Here is a 19,340-nt window from a genome sequence, read left to right on the forward strand (position 1 = left end):
AAACAGAGAGAATGTGGCTGTAGGGGCCCAGTTCTGCTCTGGGGGTCCCTGCAGAGGCTGAGCAGAGCCCTGGGCTGGCACAGGAAGGGCAGTGCACCCTCACAGAGGGTTCTCACTGATGCTTTCTCACTAAAACGGGCAGGTTTGTTGTTACAAGGTGCTCAGAACCTGTGTGAATGATTCTGGTGCCATTGCAGGGGGCTCTGTGTGGGAACATGGACCCCCACGGCCGCTGTGCTCTGCAGCAGAGGGCTGAGTGCTGGTAAAGGGAATATCAGCACTGGAGAAAGGCCCTTCTTCCTGATTGTTCATTTTGAATATTCTCACCAGGAGAGTTTGAGCAGGTGTAATCAGGGAGGAGAAAGACTGTGGGGTCACTTATCACAGAATGGTTTGGTTTGGAAGGGACTGTAAAGAACATCTCATTCCACCCCCTGCCAAGGGCAGGGACACCTTCCACTGGCCCAGGTTGCTCCAAGCCCTGTCCAACCTGGCTTTGGACACTTCCAGGGATGGGGCACCTTCTCTGGGCAACCTCTTCCAAGTCTGTTATCAAATGGATCACACTTGAATCTGGAATTTCAGTGTCTGTGGCCTTTCCCAAGAAGAGCCCTTGAGATGAGCTGGGCTAAATCCATTCCAATAATGAGTGTGTTTGAGGAACACAACCTCCTCAAAGGATTCCTGGAGCAAGGAAGAGAAAAGGCTTGATGCTTTGACTTCTTTGCTGATCACAGACCTGAAGCCAGGCTGTGGCACGTGGACTCCAACCTTTGAGGTGGAGGGTTCTGGTTGGCATCACCCACAGTCAGGAGCATCAGTCTGAGCACCGTGAAAATCCTTCTGCTCCATTTTATGCCTGACAGCAAAAATGGGCATCTATTCCTGAAGTAAGGAGCTCCAGCACTGAGGGAAGGCATCTGCAGAGCCAGAGCTGTGGCAGAATGCAAGCAGGGCCATATTGGCAAAAAATGAGGAGTTAATTTAGTGGTGAATGCGCGGATGTTTTTCCCAGATGTGTTTGCAGAGCCATTAAAAGCTGTGTTTAATCTCAGCTCCTTTTGCAATCTGATCCACATTATGCTGCTTCCACATGGAAAAGAGCAGTTAATGGCACTGGATGGCTCTGCCCTGCTCTTGGAGAGGCTGGATGAGGTCTCCCTGTCCAGGGCTGCTCTGCCAGGGCACTGGAGGCAGCTCTGGACCCCAAGCACAGGGCTGAGGGCTGTTAATGTCTGTGTGTGCCACACTTGCATGCCAGCACTTGTGACTGAATGAAAACACCCCTGAATTAGTAATGACGTTTTTATTTTTAAGGGACTCGAGCTCAGGCAGCATTTTAAAAAATGAATCATGATTTTAGGTGATTTCTTTCTGCATGGATGGTCAGAGCTGCCTGAAAATCGTCTGTTAAAGCTGCTGCAACTTCTGTCTCTAATGGAGGTGCTCAGGCTCACTAAACTGTTTGGCAAACACTGGCTGTCGTGTCTCATCCTGCTGATTAAATTCCATATTTGCATTTCCTTGGATATACAAAGAAAAAGCAAATCAGCAATGAACAGCGCAGTTAGAGCAGGAATAACCAAAGAGGGAGAGAGGAAGAATTGCTGGTCTGGAGATGACAAAGTGCAGAGCCAGACACACACCCAGGCCCTGTGCAGCAGAGCATCCTGCATCCCACAGAGCATCCTGCATCCCACACTGTCCCACAGCCCACAGAGCATCCTGGGCATCCCAAGGCCACTTGGGTGCTGCAGGAGGAGCAGGGTAGCCCTGGACTCATTCCCTTCCAGGTCTCCTTGGGGATGCACTGCTGGACACAAACACTCCAGCTCAGCACAGCTCAGATGTTGTGAGTTTTTTTCCTTTTTTTTTTTTGTATCCTTTTCCTTTATTACATCTAAAGGTTTGATATTTTAACACTTGGCTTAATATTAACTAGGGAAATCCAGCAGATGTACTTCATCTTATTAAAGATATGAGCAATCTCCAGTGCTCTGGTATTAATGGGGGGAGATTGACTGAAAATGTTTTGCTTCAATGGCTCTTAAGGAATTCACAGTTCATTTCCAGTCATTAAAATAATTAGTGCTGTGCTCTGACTCCTCTAAGGGCAGAGCTCTAGGGCCAGCTGCCCTCGGTGTGAGGGAGGCTGTGAGCTCCCAGCACGTCCCCTCCTCGCTGGGATGCTCCCAGCCTGTGATGGAGGTGATCCCAAACCCTTCCAGAGGGCTGGGAAGACCCAGGGGAAAGCAGGGCTTAAATAGGACTTGGGGGCTTAAATGGCTTTGAGGAGCCTTTCAAAGAAAACATGAATAACCAACCCATTTGTTTTAATGAGGCTGCTCCTGTAATAAAGATAGTCCCATAAATAAGTGATTATAGGATTGAGCCCAAACCAATCGCTCAGGATTAGATGTAACCCACGGGATCAAGCAAAGTCCTTATTTTACTGGAGGCAAGGGAAAAACAGCCTGTTCTTTGCTGGGTCACATTATGGTTCACCTTCCCTCTATGAAGAGATCTTGGAAAGTGTGACTTTAGGTGATATGAGGATGTCAGGCAGAAGGAGCTCTGTAATATCACCTCTCTTTCTATACTATTTCTGCTACTAATGCTTAATCTAAAAGTCTGCAATCTTTTTGGAAAAAGCAAAGAGATGTTCTTGTAATTCTAGCAAAATCTTGAAGGTATTTCTGTAAATATGCTTGGAATGGATAAAATTTGGCTCAGGGGAATTGCTGAGGGTGAGCAAAGCTTTTCTCTGCATCAGCAGTTTGGACTGAGGTGAGGTTTATAGGGGTGGAAGGGCTGGATAGATTTGAACAGGTTAGGAATGGGATATTAGAGACACATCAGGAGAACCACAGTGCAAAGGGGCCTCAGGAGCATCCAAGGGGGCTGGAAACCTCTTGGCTGCTTGGTTTGAGCCCAAACCAAACGTGACTCAAGGTGAGAAGCTCTTCAGTTGCTCCATGACAATGCAGGATCTCGGGGGCCCGGATCTAGAGAGGATGAGGAGGAATGGCTTTAAGCTGAAAGAGGGTAGATTTAGACTGGGTATTAGGAAGAAATTCCTCCCTAGGAGGGTGGGAGGCCCTGGCACAGGTTGCCCAGAGAAGCTGTGGCTGCCCCTGGATCCCTGGAAGTGTCCCAGGCCAGGCTGGATGGGGCTTGGAGCAACCTGGGCTGGTGGAAGGTGGCCCTGCTCATGGGTTGGGAGTAGATTATCCACTCACTTTAAAGGGATCAGAGGAGTTCAGATGTTTGGGTAAGTTTTCTTTCACTGTTCCCTCATTCAGGTTTGATCAGTACCACTCATTGGAGTTTTAGAAAACCAGACAATGAGTGTGTTAGTGATGGGAAAATAGGCAGCAATAAAAAAGGCTGTTGAGACACTCATACAACGATGAGGGAATTTTCTGAACAGCTGTACTTGAGTAATTATGAACAGAACCCTTGTTTCCACTGAATAAATTTATATTAAATTATTCCCTAATTAGAAAGATTATTTAAAAGACAAAAGCTATGGAATAATATACAGTGGAAGATGTATCTATTTCCAGAGTCCCTGAAACCATCCTTAAATCTTGGGAGTTATAACTCACCTTTTCCAGAGCTCTCATCAGCTGCAGTGTAAGCCCCAGAGCTGACACTTCAGATAAGTACATGATATAGTTCAGCCCTAAAACTCTTTAACAGAAAATACATCAGGACTTACTGTAAAATTTCATGGAGGATTAGAGAAAAATATTAAGTCAATAGTTCTTTAGTTATTAGGGGCTTTTAAGGTAATCAATACTTTGCAGCCATGTTAGTGCCTACGATGATAAAAGATGACATTAATATCCAACCCTTCTCTTTTTGGTATATTTATGTATATCCTTTCCTTAGTCACTCCTGCTGAAATCAATAGTGATACAAAGAATATGGTTATTTTTAAAATGTCATCAATATTGATTTGCCTATAACTGCCAGTTTCAAGTGGAACTTGATTCCATGGAAAAAACCCTTACTTTTTCATACAAAAGCATTACCAGCCACCCTAAATCTTTGGAGTACCCCTGCCTTTGCTTATGGTGATTTTCACATTAGCAGTGTGCTAAGGCAGCAAAAACTGTTTTAGGATTAATAAATCCTAAAAATAGGATTAATAGGATTAATTCTAAGAATTCTTTAGAGTTACATGACGTTTTATGTCCTCAAAGCATTGCACAGATGTTAATTGAATTTAATTGATATCATTCAGTCCCAAATTTATATGCATGCAGTTATTAATGATTTAATTATTTTGTCAATGGAATAGATTCTTTGCCTTTGATTCTGTTTCAGAAGATAGAGTTGTCTTATGTAGAGTCCTTTGGCTGAATCCTTTTTATTCAGGTAATTTGGGAACAGAGTTGGTTCAACGACAGCATTTCCCATCCTTTGGAGCAGCACTGCTCTGGAATGTGCTTCCTTTTGTTTCTCACTAGTAATCCCCTGGGTTTCTTCTGTATGTCTCATGTAGGGATTTGCTTTAAAAATCTGGTGCTATCTCAGTGTTCTTGTGCAGTTTCCTTGTTGGAATGTCACTTTTCCCAGCTCTGAGGAAAAGGGCAGGTTTGTTTGCACGTGGTGTTTGCTCCAAGTGCCAGTGGATGAAGAGAGGATACATTTAAATGATCATAGAATGCAGAACTGCATTATTTTGGCTAAATTTAAATAACACTGGACTACCATTTTCATCTTGTTTCCAATCCACTTGTACATTCTGATGGAGCTTGGAACTCAGATTGTTACAGCAGTTGCCAGCTGGAATTTCCCTTGGAAAGTAGCTCCCAGATGCCTTAAGATCAGCAAAGCTGCTTCACATACAGTTTGTCCCTTTCTGACCCGTTCTAAGAAGATGGAAGGAGATCTCTCAGGTTTGGAAATGAAAGGAGCTTGTCCTTAAAAATACCCCTGAATCCATTGCTTTTAGAAGCTTTATTGAGACATGTTGCAAAACTACTCCCCAAAATAAAACAGTTGGAAAGAGCAAGAGAGTGGATGCACTGGGAATCCACTGATGTTTGTGCTAAAACCAGTTACCCCAGTGGGTCTTAGGGCACGAAGCACTTGAGACAGAGCAAACCAACTGCAGAGCACTCAGAGTGTTTCTGACATGGAAACCTGGGAATTACCAGCAACTTCCTGGACCTGTGTTCCTGGATGCCAGGGTTAAAATCCCACTGTGTCACCAGAATACCTCTGCACAAAGTGCCTTTTCCTTATGAACTACAAACATCTGAAGCGAGGCAGGGAAGGCGTCTCCGGCGCGTTATTGATTCTCGTTCCTCTCGCTGGCAGGGCTGAACACAGTTAGATGCTCTCAGGGGACACAAGGCTCCTCTTCTCTAACCCAGCCTTCTTCAGATCCCAATAAATAAGGCATTAAAAGGGAATTATTCCATTTTGCCTTCGATGGCTGGTCTTCTTCCAGTTGAGTGTCAGACCCTAATGATCGAGGCAGTGAAAACACGTCAGGCCTCTTTTTGTTTCCATCCCTACTTATCTGGGGGAGGAACAAAACATAAAGAAACCACAGAAAACACAGCATTTAGCTGCCCTCCCTCAATACATCATTTGTAAAGCTTTTGCTCCAGCTTTCCAAAAGGCCATTTAGCTTAATAGCCTCTCCCATTTTTCATTTCCTCATGTTACAGGTGCTAGGGGGATGATTTTTAAAAGAACAATGGAATGACATTTTACCTGACTTTGGAAATTAATTCCCAGCAGTCTCACGCCTTTTGTGCCTTAGATTTGCCTTCCATAACATGGAATGGGTGGGAAGATTCTTTAAGAAAACAATAGGAAATTTAAAATGAGAGAAGTCATCCAATTTTCCATCCAAAAGCCATTAGTAAATTGTTTGTATGTCCACATTAGTAATATAAGATTAATGGACTAATTGAATTTTCAGAAATTTAGGCAAGGACAAAATGAATTGGCCCCCATTGTAGTGTAACTAAATGCCAAAAAAATTACATGTACAAAATACATTATTTAAAAAACACTCTGAAAAGAATATGCTGAGCTGTATGTATTATATTTAAACTCTACAATATTTGATTTACATGAAATAGAACGAATAAAAAAGGGGAAAAAATTATTTACCTGGCAATGTGAGTTTATAAATCTGTATCTCAATTTGGTTGTTCCTATTCTTATTTGCCATTGACTGTGACAGGTCATTAAATGAAGGTCAGTTCCTTGTGGAACAGTTTGTTGGCTCCTTTAGACTCTTAAAACTTGTGAAGCGTGAAATCAGTGACAAATTTGGAGTCGGTGTTAGTGTTGTAAAATGTGGAGCTTCCAGTGATTCGGAACATTGGAGGAAATCAGCTCTTTGGTGAATGGCCCACAAAATATGATCTATTGCTGAAAATCTCCTTAAACACTCAGCCATTGGAGGAAATTAATCCTAGGTGGGACTCTTGTGCTAGAACTTCTACTTTGATGAATTTGTCATGCTTGGAAGATGGTGATATTCAACTAATAGCATTAATAACCTCACTATTTGCAGGTAATTACCCCTAGGAAGGAGCTGTGATGGTTTGAAGACATCTGTTTCTTTTTGGAATCCGTGTACATCTGCCCTTAAACAAGGTGAAAACTTGGTGTGAAACTCTGAGGACTGAATTTCTGCACTGCGATGTTCTCTGCAATTAGATAACAGCTTAAAATGTGATTAGTGCGTTATTTTTACCTCTCAGAACACACAGACACAACAAAACTCTCCGTTGAGAGCTGATTTGATGCCAGCTAAATATCCAGGTGGTACTCGGAAGGCACTGGTAATCAAATTCCTGAAACATCTTGTGCAGAGTGAGAATTTCCATGTTTCTGAACTTATATTTCCCTCCCATTCCCAGTGGGGCTCTTCGCTGTTGCTTTATCTGAAGTCTTTTAAGCTGTTACTCAGTTCAGTGTTTCCCTGGGAGGTTCTCTCAGGTAGAGGAATCTCCTCAATGTGCTGGTTATGCTGGGAAAGAGAAAATTCTACTCTGTGAGTTGTTTTGCATATGAGAGAGGTTATCTGACAGAGCTTTCCACACAGCTGGCAGCAAGATCCCTTTTCTCCTTCCAGCAGAGACAAAACTGGCAGCTGGATGGATTTTAAACGTGGGGCACTTGGGGAATCTGCAAGGTGTAATGACCCTCGTGAAAGGACTTGGCTGTCCCAAGGGGATGTAGGCTCTGGGAAATGCCTCCAGAACGGGACTGGAATGGTCAGTGATCTGCTTGGCTGAAATGTGGGACATCAAGGCCGGGTTGGACGGGGCCTGGAGCAACCTGGGCTAGTGGAAGGTGTCCCTGCCCATGGCAGGGGGTGGAAATGGATGATTATTAAGGTTCCTTCCAACTCAAACCATTCCGTGATTCAGTGAAAACAAGAACTCCAAAAGCATAAGAGCACTGCCTGTTCCTCTGCTCTCCCAGGCAGAAACCCAGCAGTTTGGCATTTATGTCCATTATAAGCAGTTTATGCCCATTACATCGTAGCACATATTTTTTTCACCATCTTTGCAGTGATAAAACACTCAGTGCCACTGCTGAAAAAGGTGGGGAATGATCTTTCAGCCCAAGAAATGGAGAAAACCTAAGTAAGCAGCCTGCAAAGACAGTGTGCTCAGTCTCTACTAAGGTGTGATAAAAAGACAAAACCAAAAAGGTCTTGATTTCCAAGCCCTTGCTGTGCCTCTTTCCCTCTTTCTCAGTGTTTAACCCTGGCTCAGTGATACATTTTCACTGTCATCATCTGCTGAGGTTGCTGGCCTTCTTCCCCAAGACAAACTGCAGACAAACTTCCAAGATAAATTCCCCAGGATTAAGGACAATATTGTTGTAAATGTTGCCATATTAACTTGCTTGAAGCTCCCTGAGCTCCGAGTGATTTTCCTGCATGGATAATGGAGGCAGCACGCTCTAAATACACATAGAAAGGAAAACAGGACTTTTAACTCACACTTAGTACTCTGTATTTTTAACTGAAGTGAGATTTATGAACAAACTACCTCCATCTAAATGTATATAAACCCATTTACATTATTTTACATAATATATGGGAACAATTTGTCTCTGCTGGTAAATATATACATGTATAAAAGTGACAGTGCTCCCACTGTGAGTAGGAATTGCTGAAGTGAGCTCTACATAAACTCCTGTTCAGACAGGACTAATTGAATCTTCTTGGGCAATAATATCCAGAAGTATATAGACAATGAGCTATATATACCTTGAACTTGCTGACAGGTCCAGCAGGAACAATGGAGAAAGGAAAAGAAATGTTATATGTGGTAAGAGTCCGTGCAGTCTTAGATCACTGCCATGGTCCTAGGTGACAAGGTGGTGTCAAAGGTTGGACTCGATGAGCTCAGAGGTCTTTTCCAACCCCAGTGATTCTGTGACTCTGAGTCACTCTTGTTTATGCTGGTTAAAGATCTTGGAACCTCATTAATGCAAAGACAACCAAAAATTTTGTGATGGAAAACAATTAAAGGAAATATCAAACCCTTAGCTCTGATACATCTTTACAGGTTAAACCAGTGGTCTGTGCTAAGCTCCACCTGAAAGCTATGGACACATCCCCAGTGGCCTGGGAGTGTGGCCGGGAACTCTGGATTTACATAGAGGCAATATTCCTAAAGGTTCCAAGGACGTGGGGTCTCTTTGACTCGCTGTACCCTTCCAGCCAGTGTTTGGAGTTTTCCCTCACTCTCTATCCCCTTTATTGAACCAAATTTGTGTTTACAGCCCCATTTGCTTTCCCTGCCACGCTGCCCATCACTTGTGCTGAATATGGGCTTGGCACATGTGCCAAACAGTTTGTTACTTGGCTGGGGTTCCCTGGCAAGACAATTTGCTTCCCTGCACAGTAATGGGCATGTCTGGCTAATGGGCTCTTTGTCTGGGGCCTTCTGCAGATTCAGAGCTGCTCCTTTGTCACCAGCAGATAGCAAAGAATCATAAATATGCCCTGTTCTTACCACAACACCAACTGAGGCAAGAACGAGCTGGTTTGGGATAAACTGCTCCTCTGCTGCTCTTTAACTCCCCAGCTGTTGTTCAACCACACTTATTCTACAATAGTTCTCTCCATCACTGATTTTTATGCTTTTGGAATCACCTCACATGGTTTGTGTTCTCTGAGAGTACATTTAATATTGAAATGGACAACTCTGATGGTTTAGTAGCTTTGGGATGGCAAATCTGGTGTAAGCAGAGCTGACAGCTCAGGATCTGGGCTGGTTTTACAGTCAGAAAAAGGAATTTTCCCCTGTTTGCTGGGTGCCTAAACTGACAGGTAACACCTGCATTACCCTAATTTGTGCAACAAAGTGGTTACAGAGGGAGTAATAAGTTCCACTGGTAACTTGAAAATCCAGGAATTTCCTTGGCCATGTGGAGGTGACACATGGAGTATCTTTAGTTTTGGGGCTGCCTGGTTGTTGGTACAAAAATGGTGTCACATATTTTTTGTAATTGGCTTTTTTCACGTCCAAAGTACAGATTTTCTTTTTGTCCTGTAACTGCTTTCTTCCTGTCAGTGTTGAATAGATCTTGTAAAGGTGGGGAGTCACTTTTTATTTTGGAATACTTGGACAAATTGCTTTGTTCTGCCTACAGCAGCGGGTTTGGGTGGATAACAAGCCAATTTATTGGCAGGGGAGAAATCAATGGCACACGTTCACAGGACTTTTGCTGGTTTAATTAGACTAAACAGACTACTTTTTAAACAGCCCAGTCAAAGCTGTGTGTTGCAGAAACACACAGACCCCTCATTTAAAAGGAGAAGGTCTGAGATCAAACTTTTCCATCGTTTGCTGTATAAATAGAACCTATTTGCCCTATAAATAGAACCCCCAAAGCTCCCAGTGCAGCAGAGCTGAGTAATTCTCCCGGAGAAATCCTGCAAAAGTGAATGTTACAGCACCATCTAGTGCCTCTCCCTCCCACAAAGGAGGGAATTAATTTAGTTTTCCACTGAATTCCGGTATGTAGGTGGGCATGAGGGAGGGCATTGGCTGCTTATACGTTCTGACAACTTTTCTCTCAACTAGTGCCGAGAGAAGAGGGAGCTGAGGGATGTAAAGGAGCTTTGGAATTTTACATGGCAAAGATTTTGTCAGTAGAGCTGCTCTGAGTTCCTCTTTTGTCTTTTTACCAGTCACACAGTTTTCCTCCCGAGCATAGTGGATGCAGGAGTGGGAATATGGGAGGGAAAGTACTGTGGTTAAATAGCAAACTGACCAAATGGTATATTTTGGGGGGGTTGAGCTGTCTTTTTGGTAGAGCATATATCCTGCTTGGAATGACTGACAAGGGGAGGCTGGGGATTGTTTGCAGACACCTTGTGTTGAGAACTGCACCTGTAACTCATGCACAGGGACAGGTAACCAGCACTCAAGTCTTTGCTTTCCCCATCTCGAGTATGACCTGGGATGAAACCTAAATTAACACTAAATTAAATTCTCAGTATCTTTTGCACTGCTGTCCTTTTCTTTGTTCCTTTTTCTTCTGAAAAGGTGATTAATGTCCTCTGCCTCCAAACTACTCAGAGTTTAACCAAGAACCACTTTGCAATTAGCCAGTATTCCCAACCAGCCATGGGAGATGACATGAATTTGGGGATGAAACCCCCCCGGACTGGTGGCATGGTATTTGAAGTACCATTTTATTTTAGGAGTGCTGTTTCCAGAAGCAAAGTTTCCCCCCAGCTGTCTGTGTGTATCTGTGAGAAGCAGCTGCTCCAAAGCAAAAAGCCCTTCATCACATTGGAGTGCTCTGACTTCATCTAAATTACAGTAATTTGGGGACCCTCAGACAGATTGGCACTGACCAGACTAACTGAGGGACTCTGGGATATACATAGCCTTGCCCTCACCAAATTTACTCAAATAACTTGGGATTGACACGTTGTTTTTCAGTCTGCAACCTGCTGCTTTCTGTTTATAACCTGACCTGGAGGAATAGCAAACAACTCCCAGTGATTCCAGTCTCCATTTGGGAACACACCACTTGCTGGGAGGGATTAAAGTGTAACCTTAATGACTCTTCAAACTAATGGCAGCTTTTTGTGATAATAAATATAAATATTGATATGTTAAATGTGTTTCCTAGCAGGTTTAATTTAAAAACCTAAAAATTAATTATACCTTAGTGTATTCAATAAACATCCTGATGGTAACGTGGTACTTGACAGAAGTCACAGATGTCAAGAAAAATCTTCACCAAAAGTCCTCACAGTGTCTTCAGTGTCTCTTCCCTGTAGGAAAACCTGGTGAATAGTGATGTCTGTAAATCATAGTCAAAGTCTAAGTTATAGCTAATGCCCAGTTTGGGGGGTGGATTTAGATTTAAGGCAGTAGCTGGAGTTAATGTGCTCACAGATACAGCTCTTAGCAGGGTTAGGGTCATAAAGAGATGCAATAGCATCCAAAATAAGAGAGGGAAATCCTGGGTTTCCGCTACTTATCATTTTATTATGATTTTTATTGAATTTAGTGCTTCCTAAAAGAAACCTCAGTTCTTTCAGTCATGGAATTATTGGAGAATCTCATGAGCCACGAAAAAATAAGCTCTGTCCCTCGAGAGTTCAGAAACAAGCTTAAAAGTGTGATTTAAATGTACCCCCAGCAATCCAGTAAAAAAACAACAGAAATCAAAATAGATTAGCATATTAAGAGAAGTATATGTAGCCTAACTATTTTAATGAAACCCCAGGGTGTGGAGAAGTGGCTCATATAATTTTTTAATACTTCAGTTGGCCAGGCTGCAAACCAGCCCGACAACAAAAACATTTGATTGTTTTTATTATGGTGTATAAACAGATACAATACCCTGCAATTGGGCATATTACACTGAGATAATGCAGAAAAACTTATGGAATCATAACTTAATCATTTCAGTGATTATTGTATTCTTATAAATGCTTAATGTATCATCATGGGCATGTTTGTGCTCCTCATTTGGCAAATGTGGTAGTGATTGTTGCTCTAAAGGCACATTCAGGTCAGTATAGATAGTGATTATTTTGGAATTTCCCACCCGTGATGGTAAGGAAATTAGAGTGCTATTTGTCTTTTAAATGTGCTTCTCTAAAATGTTTTAATTCTGATTGAAAAAAATATAAAAATTAGTGTTTTGCTTGCTGGCTAATCATTGGTTTCCTCTGTCACTGGTCCAGGGAGAATATTGTTGCTGAACTGAAATGGGAGATACTCAAGAGAAAAGCAGAAAGTGCAGAATTCTGCCCTGCAAAAAAGGCCTTTTTGGGACAAAACAATCTCAGGGCTGAGATAAAGCAACTGTGAAATGCTCAGGAGCACCGTATGGAATTTAGTGATTTGTAATAAACATTGCCAACAGTAGAAAAAGTAAATGTTGTAATAGAAAGGGAGAAATCCCGGAGTCATTATATGGCAGGTTTGTTTGGGGTTATTCAAAGGGGAAAGCAATGAAACTACACAAGGACTGAGGTCTGTCCCACAAACCATGCAGGTCATCTCAGCCTCCCATGGTGCCTGTCCAGCTCACATTGGCACACCAGTGAGACCTGGTGTCCCTCAGGAATCTCTGCTGGGATCGCAGAAATAACAAGTCAGCCACAGGATGGGGCAGGTTGGAAGGAACCACTGGAGGTGATCTGGTCCCACCTCCCTGCTCCAGCAGGGTCATCCCAGAGCACATGGCACAGGACTGTGCCCAGATGATCCTTGGAATGAGGGGACTCCACACCCTTTCTGGGCGACGTGTTCCAGTGCTCTGTCACTGCACAGAAAACAACTTTTTCCTCAGCTTCAGATGGAACTTCTTGGGCATCAGTCTCAGTGTGTTGCCTCTTGTCCTGCTGCTCAGCACCACCGGGAGGAGCCTGGCTCCATCCTCTTGGCACTGGCCCTTAATTAATAATTTTAATAATTAAATAATTAATATTTGTGTGCACTGATAAGATTCCCTCTCAGTCATCTCTTCTCGAGGCTGAACAGCCCCAGGTCCCTCAGCCTCCCCTCACAGCAGAGATCCCTCCCCATCTCCCCGGCCCTTCCCTGCACCTGCTCCACGTCTCTCATGTACTGATTTTTAACTCATCGGTGTGTTTATGGCTTCTTTCTCAAGCCATTTACCCAACAGGCTCCATCCATGTGATTTTATCCGCACCCAGCCCCTCTGCCAGGCTCAAAGCCGGGCTCGGGCACTGAGGCGCTTTCGGGAGCCGCAGCAGGTGCCAGCCCGGAGGCTCTAACCGGGGCCGCCATGGCCGTGCCCTCTGGGGAGAGCAGGGCCCGCTGTCCCCCGCACCGCCAGGGCCGGGAGGGACTGTCCCTGCCGGGGGACACGGCACCACCGCCCCACGGCCGGTGAGACTCCCGCTCCCCCCAGCCCAGGCTCGGGCTCCTCCTGCCGCCCCGCCCCGGCCGCTTCCCAGGCTCCTCTCCGGGTAAACAGCGATGGCCGCCGAGGAGGGAGGCGGCGAGCCGCGGAACAACATGGGGAACCACCTCCAGCTGGTGCCGGGTAGGGGCCGGGGCCGGGGGGAAGGGGCGAAGGGAAGGGCTGAGGGCGATGTGAGGGGAATGAGCGGAGCGGGCAGGGCGGAGGGGCCGTGAGGGGAGCGGTGCGTGGCCGGGGGTGCTGGGCTGTGGAGCTGGGGGCGCTCCCGGTTGGGTGGAGGGCGAACCTTGGGCGGTGGAGCCGCAAATCCTGCTTTTGTAAGGCCTGGGCTCTTATAAATCCACCGAGTCCATAAATGTGCGGTGGAGGGTGGGACACTCGGTCGGGGGTGTTGGGGCGAAACGCGCTGTGGGGTTTCCACCAGATTGGGCAAACCGGACCTTTCTCTGCACATTCAGAAACCAAGCGAAGTCTGAGGAATACGTGTGTTGTTTTAGAAGGTCTCCACTGCATTTAAATGCTCCCCGGTGCCGTTAATAAGCAGGGAAGCAAGAGGCTGTGCCCCATGCGCTGTGCAGGCTTTGGCAGTGTTTGTGCTGGGTGTGTGGGACAGCCCGGCTTATCTGTGCACACACCCCACTGTAATTCCTCATTACGCGTACTTATTGCATAATAATGTGCGTTTTTCTGCATATAGTGCCTCCAAAGTGGCAGGAGATCGTATGGTTTTGGGAAGCAGCTCGTGCTAAACTGGAAAAGAACATTATTTCAGAATAAGCATGTAGAAGAGAAAGTAGCAGTAAGTCCTGCCAGTAACCAAAGTCACTTCCTATGGCAGGAAATTCTATGAGCATTTTAGGCCTGTATATTTTAAATAGTATGAAAATATTCCCTGAATATTTTAGGAAGTACGGCCTTAATAGGATTACGTTGTTATGAGGTTCATATTTGTGCACAAAGGCGCGTCGAGGGTGGAACGGGAGCTTCTGGGAATGCCTGATGTGCCATGAGGGGAACGTGAGCCCTGTCATGCAGGGGCCCCTCAGCACTTGCCTTTCCCTCATCCCCGCGTGCTGGAAGTCTAAAAAAATAATAATAATAAATGTATAGTGAGGGGTGTAAAGCTGCAGGCTGTGTTGCCTCCCCCCTGCTGTCCCCGTGGTGAGGGTGAAGACGCCGGTGGTGTTTTTTCGCCGCTCGCTGGTGCTGCTGCAGTGAAATGAGTCATCGTTCCTGTGCCACCACACAGCAGCCACTGTGCGTTTTTGGCAAGAACCAGCAAAAGTTTGCAGGGCAGGCAGTTCTTTCTAATCAACTGCTGTTAATTCCTTCTGCCTTCAGCAGAACAAGGGGAATGGCCTCGCTCTAAAAGGCTGTTCGACCTGCTAGTGATGGATCCAGCTGGATGAGAGCACATGGAAAAGCAGAATATTATGGTTTTTTTTCTTTCCCCCCATCTGGCACTGCTGCCCCAGAACCAAGCAAAAACTTCCTGCTCTTCCCCTCCATATCAAACTAAGCATTTACATACATCTTAAGCATTTTGCAATCATTCACAGTCAGGGTTCCTAACTGAATATGATGGAAGAAAATTTCGTGTAGAAATGGAATATTTTTAACAATAATTAGGAAGATGATGTCTCATTGCTTAAAATATTTTAATTAGGTAAAATACCAAAGAGAGCCTGTAACCTCCTTTTCTGACACGCTGGATAATTTTTGTTGAGCTAAATAAAATATAGGATGGATCCATAGGAGCAGGTGCTATAAACTAGGCATTATTAAAAGAAAAATGAGGTGGAGCAGAAAGAAGACTATTGACTATTTAACAAGTGTGTGTGAAGGCCAAACAAGGAAAGGAAAGGTTCTCCAAAACCAGCTTATAGTTCTTCACTGTTCTCTTGTCTTCCCACTCTCAGAAATAGTAAAATTAGTGGTGCTCCCCTTTCTTAAGGAAGATTCTTCTGTTCTGCAGCACCTTTCTTTTGTAAGATTTACCTACAGAACCCTTCAGATCAGTTAATCACTCCACCCTTTAAATTTTCAGCTCTGGATTATTTCTTAAGAATATACTGGTTGCAAAGGCAGGCAAACAGACAGGCTGTTGTTAAGATATTTTTCTGCTTATCTTGTAATAGCTTTCAACATCTAAATGATGTTTTTCAGCACCATTGGGATTATCCATTACCCAGCAGCTCTTGGTGTAAGAATCCTGCAGATTGGTTTATGATAACATCTCTTTTAGATATAATATGGTGTATGAATAGTGTTTGTGTTCAAAGAAATAGGGTCAGATAAAGCAGATATAAATTTGTGATCATTGCATTGCATTTGGTTTGGGTATTTGCAGGCACACACTGTATGGGAATGTACAGAACAGACAGTGAAACCAGCATTTTAGACATAATATTTTTTATTATTTCACTATGTTTTTAATTTATTTTAGAATATCTATACAGATTTTATACAGATAAGTGCACCATTTATGTTTCCAAAATAAAACATACTGATAATTTTTTAACTGTCCTCTTGCTGAAAGTGATTTTAAGATCAACATCTGGAACTGAGAAATAGGAAGGAAAAAGTAATTTTTAAATACTGTTTTATACCTGAAATCTTTTGGAGTCATGTAATTTGCTTCCTCAGGAGTTGCCTTTGCTGGGTTTGTGTGTTTGTTTTGTACACACAGCAGAGCCTGACAGCAGTTAAATTGTCTAAAATACCAGCAGGAGTCCCTGCATGAATACACAGCTTCACATTGCTTATTTTTATTGTTCTGGTTTGTACTGCTTCAAACACTGCATTCAGCATCCTGCAAGAAATTAAGTTATCTGGAAACCCAGTGTACAGACAGAAGACCTTTAGAACTGAGATAAAGAAGTACTACTGCAGGGAAAATCTGCACTGACAGCCTTTGTTTATTATTTTCTTCCAAAAATGTCATTCTTTAGCTTTTCAAAAGTAAATTGCCAGCGTTTGAGCCTTTCTGTAGAATAATGATTTTCCTGTATACAGCAAGAAAATTATTTTTCTTGAGTTTACACATGTAAAGGTTGCTTCCCTGTGCAAGCTGTAGCCTGGGAATATTGAATGCATTTCCCTCATTCTCTGATTTTTTTCAGTCTCTTAGTCTTTGCTGACTGATTTCTACACAATATTCTGTCTGTGCTTCTTAGCAGAGAGTGAGGAAGAAGATGACAATGAAATGGAAGTGGAAGACCAAGATAGTAAAGATGCAGAAAAGCCAAACGTCATTAATTTTGATACCAGTTTGCCCACATCACATATGGTATGTTTTTTATATATTGTCCATTAAATACATCCTGAAGAGGTTTGGATTGGGTTTGTGTAGTTCTGTTGTAATGTTCTTAAGCCCAAGACTTAATTTTAGTTTCATAGAATCATAGGATCATTGAATGATTTGGGCTGAAAGGACCTTAAAGCTCATTGAGTCCTATGGGCAGGGACACCTCCCACTATCCCAGATTCTCCAAGCCTGGTCTTGGACACCCCCAGGAATGGGGCAACCACAGCTTCTCTGAGCAACGTGTTCCAGGGCCTCCCCACTCCCGTTATAAAGAATTTTTTCCTAATATCCCATCTAACCCTACTGTCTGGCAGTGTGAAGCCATTCCCCTTGTCCTGTCACTCCATCCCTTGTAACAGTCTCTCCCCATCTTTCCTGTCGGCTCCTTCAGGCACTGAAAGGCCACAATTCACAGAATCACAGAATCAGCTGGGTTGAAAGGGACCTCTGAGATCATCCAGTCCAACCCTTGATCCAACCCCGCCGTGGTTCCCAGCCCATGGCACTGATGCCACATCCAGTCTCATCTTAAAAACCTCCAGGGACGGAGAATCCACCACTTCCCTGGGCAGCCCATTCCAATGGCTGATCACCCTCTCTGGAAAGAAATTTTTCCTGATATCCAACCTAAACCTCCCCTGGCACAGCTGCAGACCCAGCCCTCTTGTCTTGCTGATGGTTGCCTGGGAAAAGAGACCAACTCCCCCTGGCTCCCCCCTCCTGTCAGGGAGTTGCAGAGGGTGAGGAGGTCTCCCCTGAGCCTCCTCTTCTCCGGGCTGAACAGCCCCAGCTCCCTCAGCCTCTCCTCATAGCTCACCCTGAATCCTCTGAACAATCCCAGCTCTCCCATCCTCTCCTCCCAGCAGAGCTGCTCCATCCCTCTGATCACTCAGTGCCTCCAACACCTCCACGTCCTTCCCGCAAACCCCCCGGCCCTTCTCTGACCACCCTTGCCCTGTTCCCAGTACTTAGGCTCCGACATGGAGGAGTTCCACGGGAGGACGGTCCACGACGACGACAGCTGCCAGGTGATCCCGGTGCTGCCCCACGTGATGGTGATGCTGATCCCGGGGCAGACGCTGCCCCTGCAGCTCTTCCACCCGCAGGAGGTCAGCATGGTGCGCAACTTAATCCAGAGGGACAGGACCTTCGCCGTGCTCGCCTACAGGTACAGCACACGGCCACTTGGAGCGCTGCTTCTGTGGATACTCAACCAAAAGCAGGTGGTTGCTTCGGTTCTGTGCTGAATATCAAGGTGTACGTTGAGATTGTTTGCCCAAAATGGCCTTTTAGTGTCACGAGGTTGTCGTGTCACGCCGGGTTGGTGCTTGACAGCATCACGTTTTTGTGTAGAGAAACAGCGAGTGCTGATCTGCTACCTTGTTTGAGCATCCTCTTGATTTTGGGAACTGTTTGTTCCATCTTGCTTAAAGAATAAGCCAGGACCTGAAGTGGCAAAATCACATTCTTGTTTTGAGAGCTGTATTGTTGCTTGTTTTGTGTATAAATTAACAAGCACAGACAAATGTTTCACGGTAGAGTTGGGACACAGGAGGTGATAAAAAAGCAGAAAAGATGAAGGCTAATCGGTGCCAAAAGAAATTGGGAATTTTTTTCCCTCTTTCTCCCCCAAGATTACTATGGTTTAATTATGTGGGAGGTGGTAACAATTATTTTTATAAAGTCCATCTAAAGAATGTTGGTCCTTTAAGTATCTGCATTTGAGAAGCAGATACACTGTGCCTGTGCTACTAGAATGTCACCTATAGACCCTAAAATAAAACCAAATTAACTGGCAAAAAAAACCCAACCATAAAAAAAAAAAATAAAAAATTAGAAGTCACTTTTAAAACTAAATAAAGGAATTAAGGAAAAATAATTGTGATTACTTGAAAGCATTTAACCAAAATTACTTTTTTGATAAGACTCATTATGTATAGTCAGTGCAGGCAGACTGACTCCTGGAATTTGAATGAGCTGTTTGGAGGGTGGGTAATTGATTAAATTTACCTTTGATTCTGTTATTTTAGTAACGTACGTGAAAGGGAAGCACATTTTGGAACAACAGCAGAAATCTATGCCTACAGAGAAGAGCAGGAATATGGAATTGAAACAGTCAAGGTGAAAGCAATAGGAAGGCAGAGGTTCAAGGTGCTTGAAATAAGAACACAGTCAGATGGGTAAGACATTTGTTTAATTCTACTTACTGCAAACCTTGTCTCCCCAAAACTTTACATTTTACTGCAGATGCAGCTGCCCTTTCAGTCACACAGTTGTCTAATTACTATAGATAGTGATTGAATGCTTAGTCAGCAGCTTCTCTGGTTATTAAGGACTTCTGGCATTTTTTCCTTGGTAAACCAAAAGCCCACTGAGATTTGTGCATAAATATTTGACTATGAAACAAGGATCTTTATTTCTGCTAACTGCAAGCAGCCCATCATTTTCAGTTTCTCAGATCCTGAATCTTGTTCAGCTTAACCATTGTCACAGTTTAGTACATTCTGACCTTCAGCAAGTCTTACTCTTCCTTTCTGTTCACTGAGGCTTCACTGATAAAAATGTGCTGCTTCTCCTGCTATTGCTTGGCAATTCTCTTCATGTACTTGTCAGA

At 44.0% G+C, this 19,340-nt stretch overlaps 1 protein-coding gene across 6 annotated transcripts in view; it reads left to right on the top strand.

The window, feature by feature from the left end:
* Positions 1-19,340, top strand: part of CRBN (cereblon) — a 42,955-nt gene that overhangs the window by 13,144 nt on the left and 10,471 nt on the right. For 3 of the 6 annotated variants that reach the window (XM_064667135.1, XM_064667136.1, XM_064667137.1), the window contains 3 exons: positions 16,596-16,708; positions 17,692-17,894; positions 18,757-18,906. In XM_064667135.1, coding sequence (XP_064523205.1) covers positions 16,625-16,708; positions 17,692-17,894; positions 18,757-18,906 — 437 coding nt within the window. In that variant the 5' untranslated portion in view covers positions 16,596-16,624. Of the gene's footprint in view, positions 1-13,432; positions 13,543-16,595; positions 16,709-17,691; positions 17,895-18,756; positions 18,907-19,340 lie in introns of those variants that run through there. The other 3 variants (XM_064667133.1, XM_064667134.1, XM_064667138.1) reach the window with 3 other exon arrangements.

Source organism: Pseudopipra pipra, chromosome 11 (assembly GCF_036250125.1).
Source record: "Pseudopipra pipra isolate bDixPip1 chromosome 11, bDixPip1.hap1, whole genome shotgun sequence".
Taxonomy (NCBI): domain Eukaryota; kingdom Metazoa; phylum Chordata; class Aves; order Passeriformes; family Pipridae; genus Pseudopipra; species Pseudopipra pipra.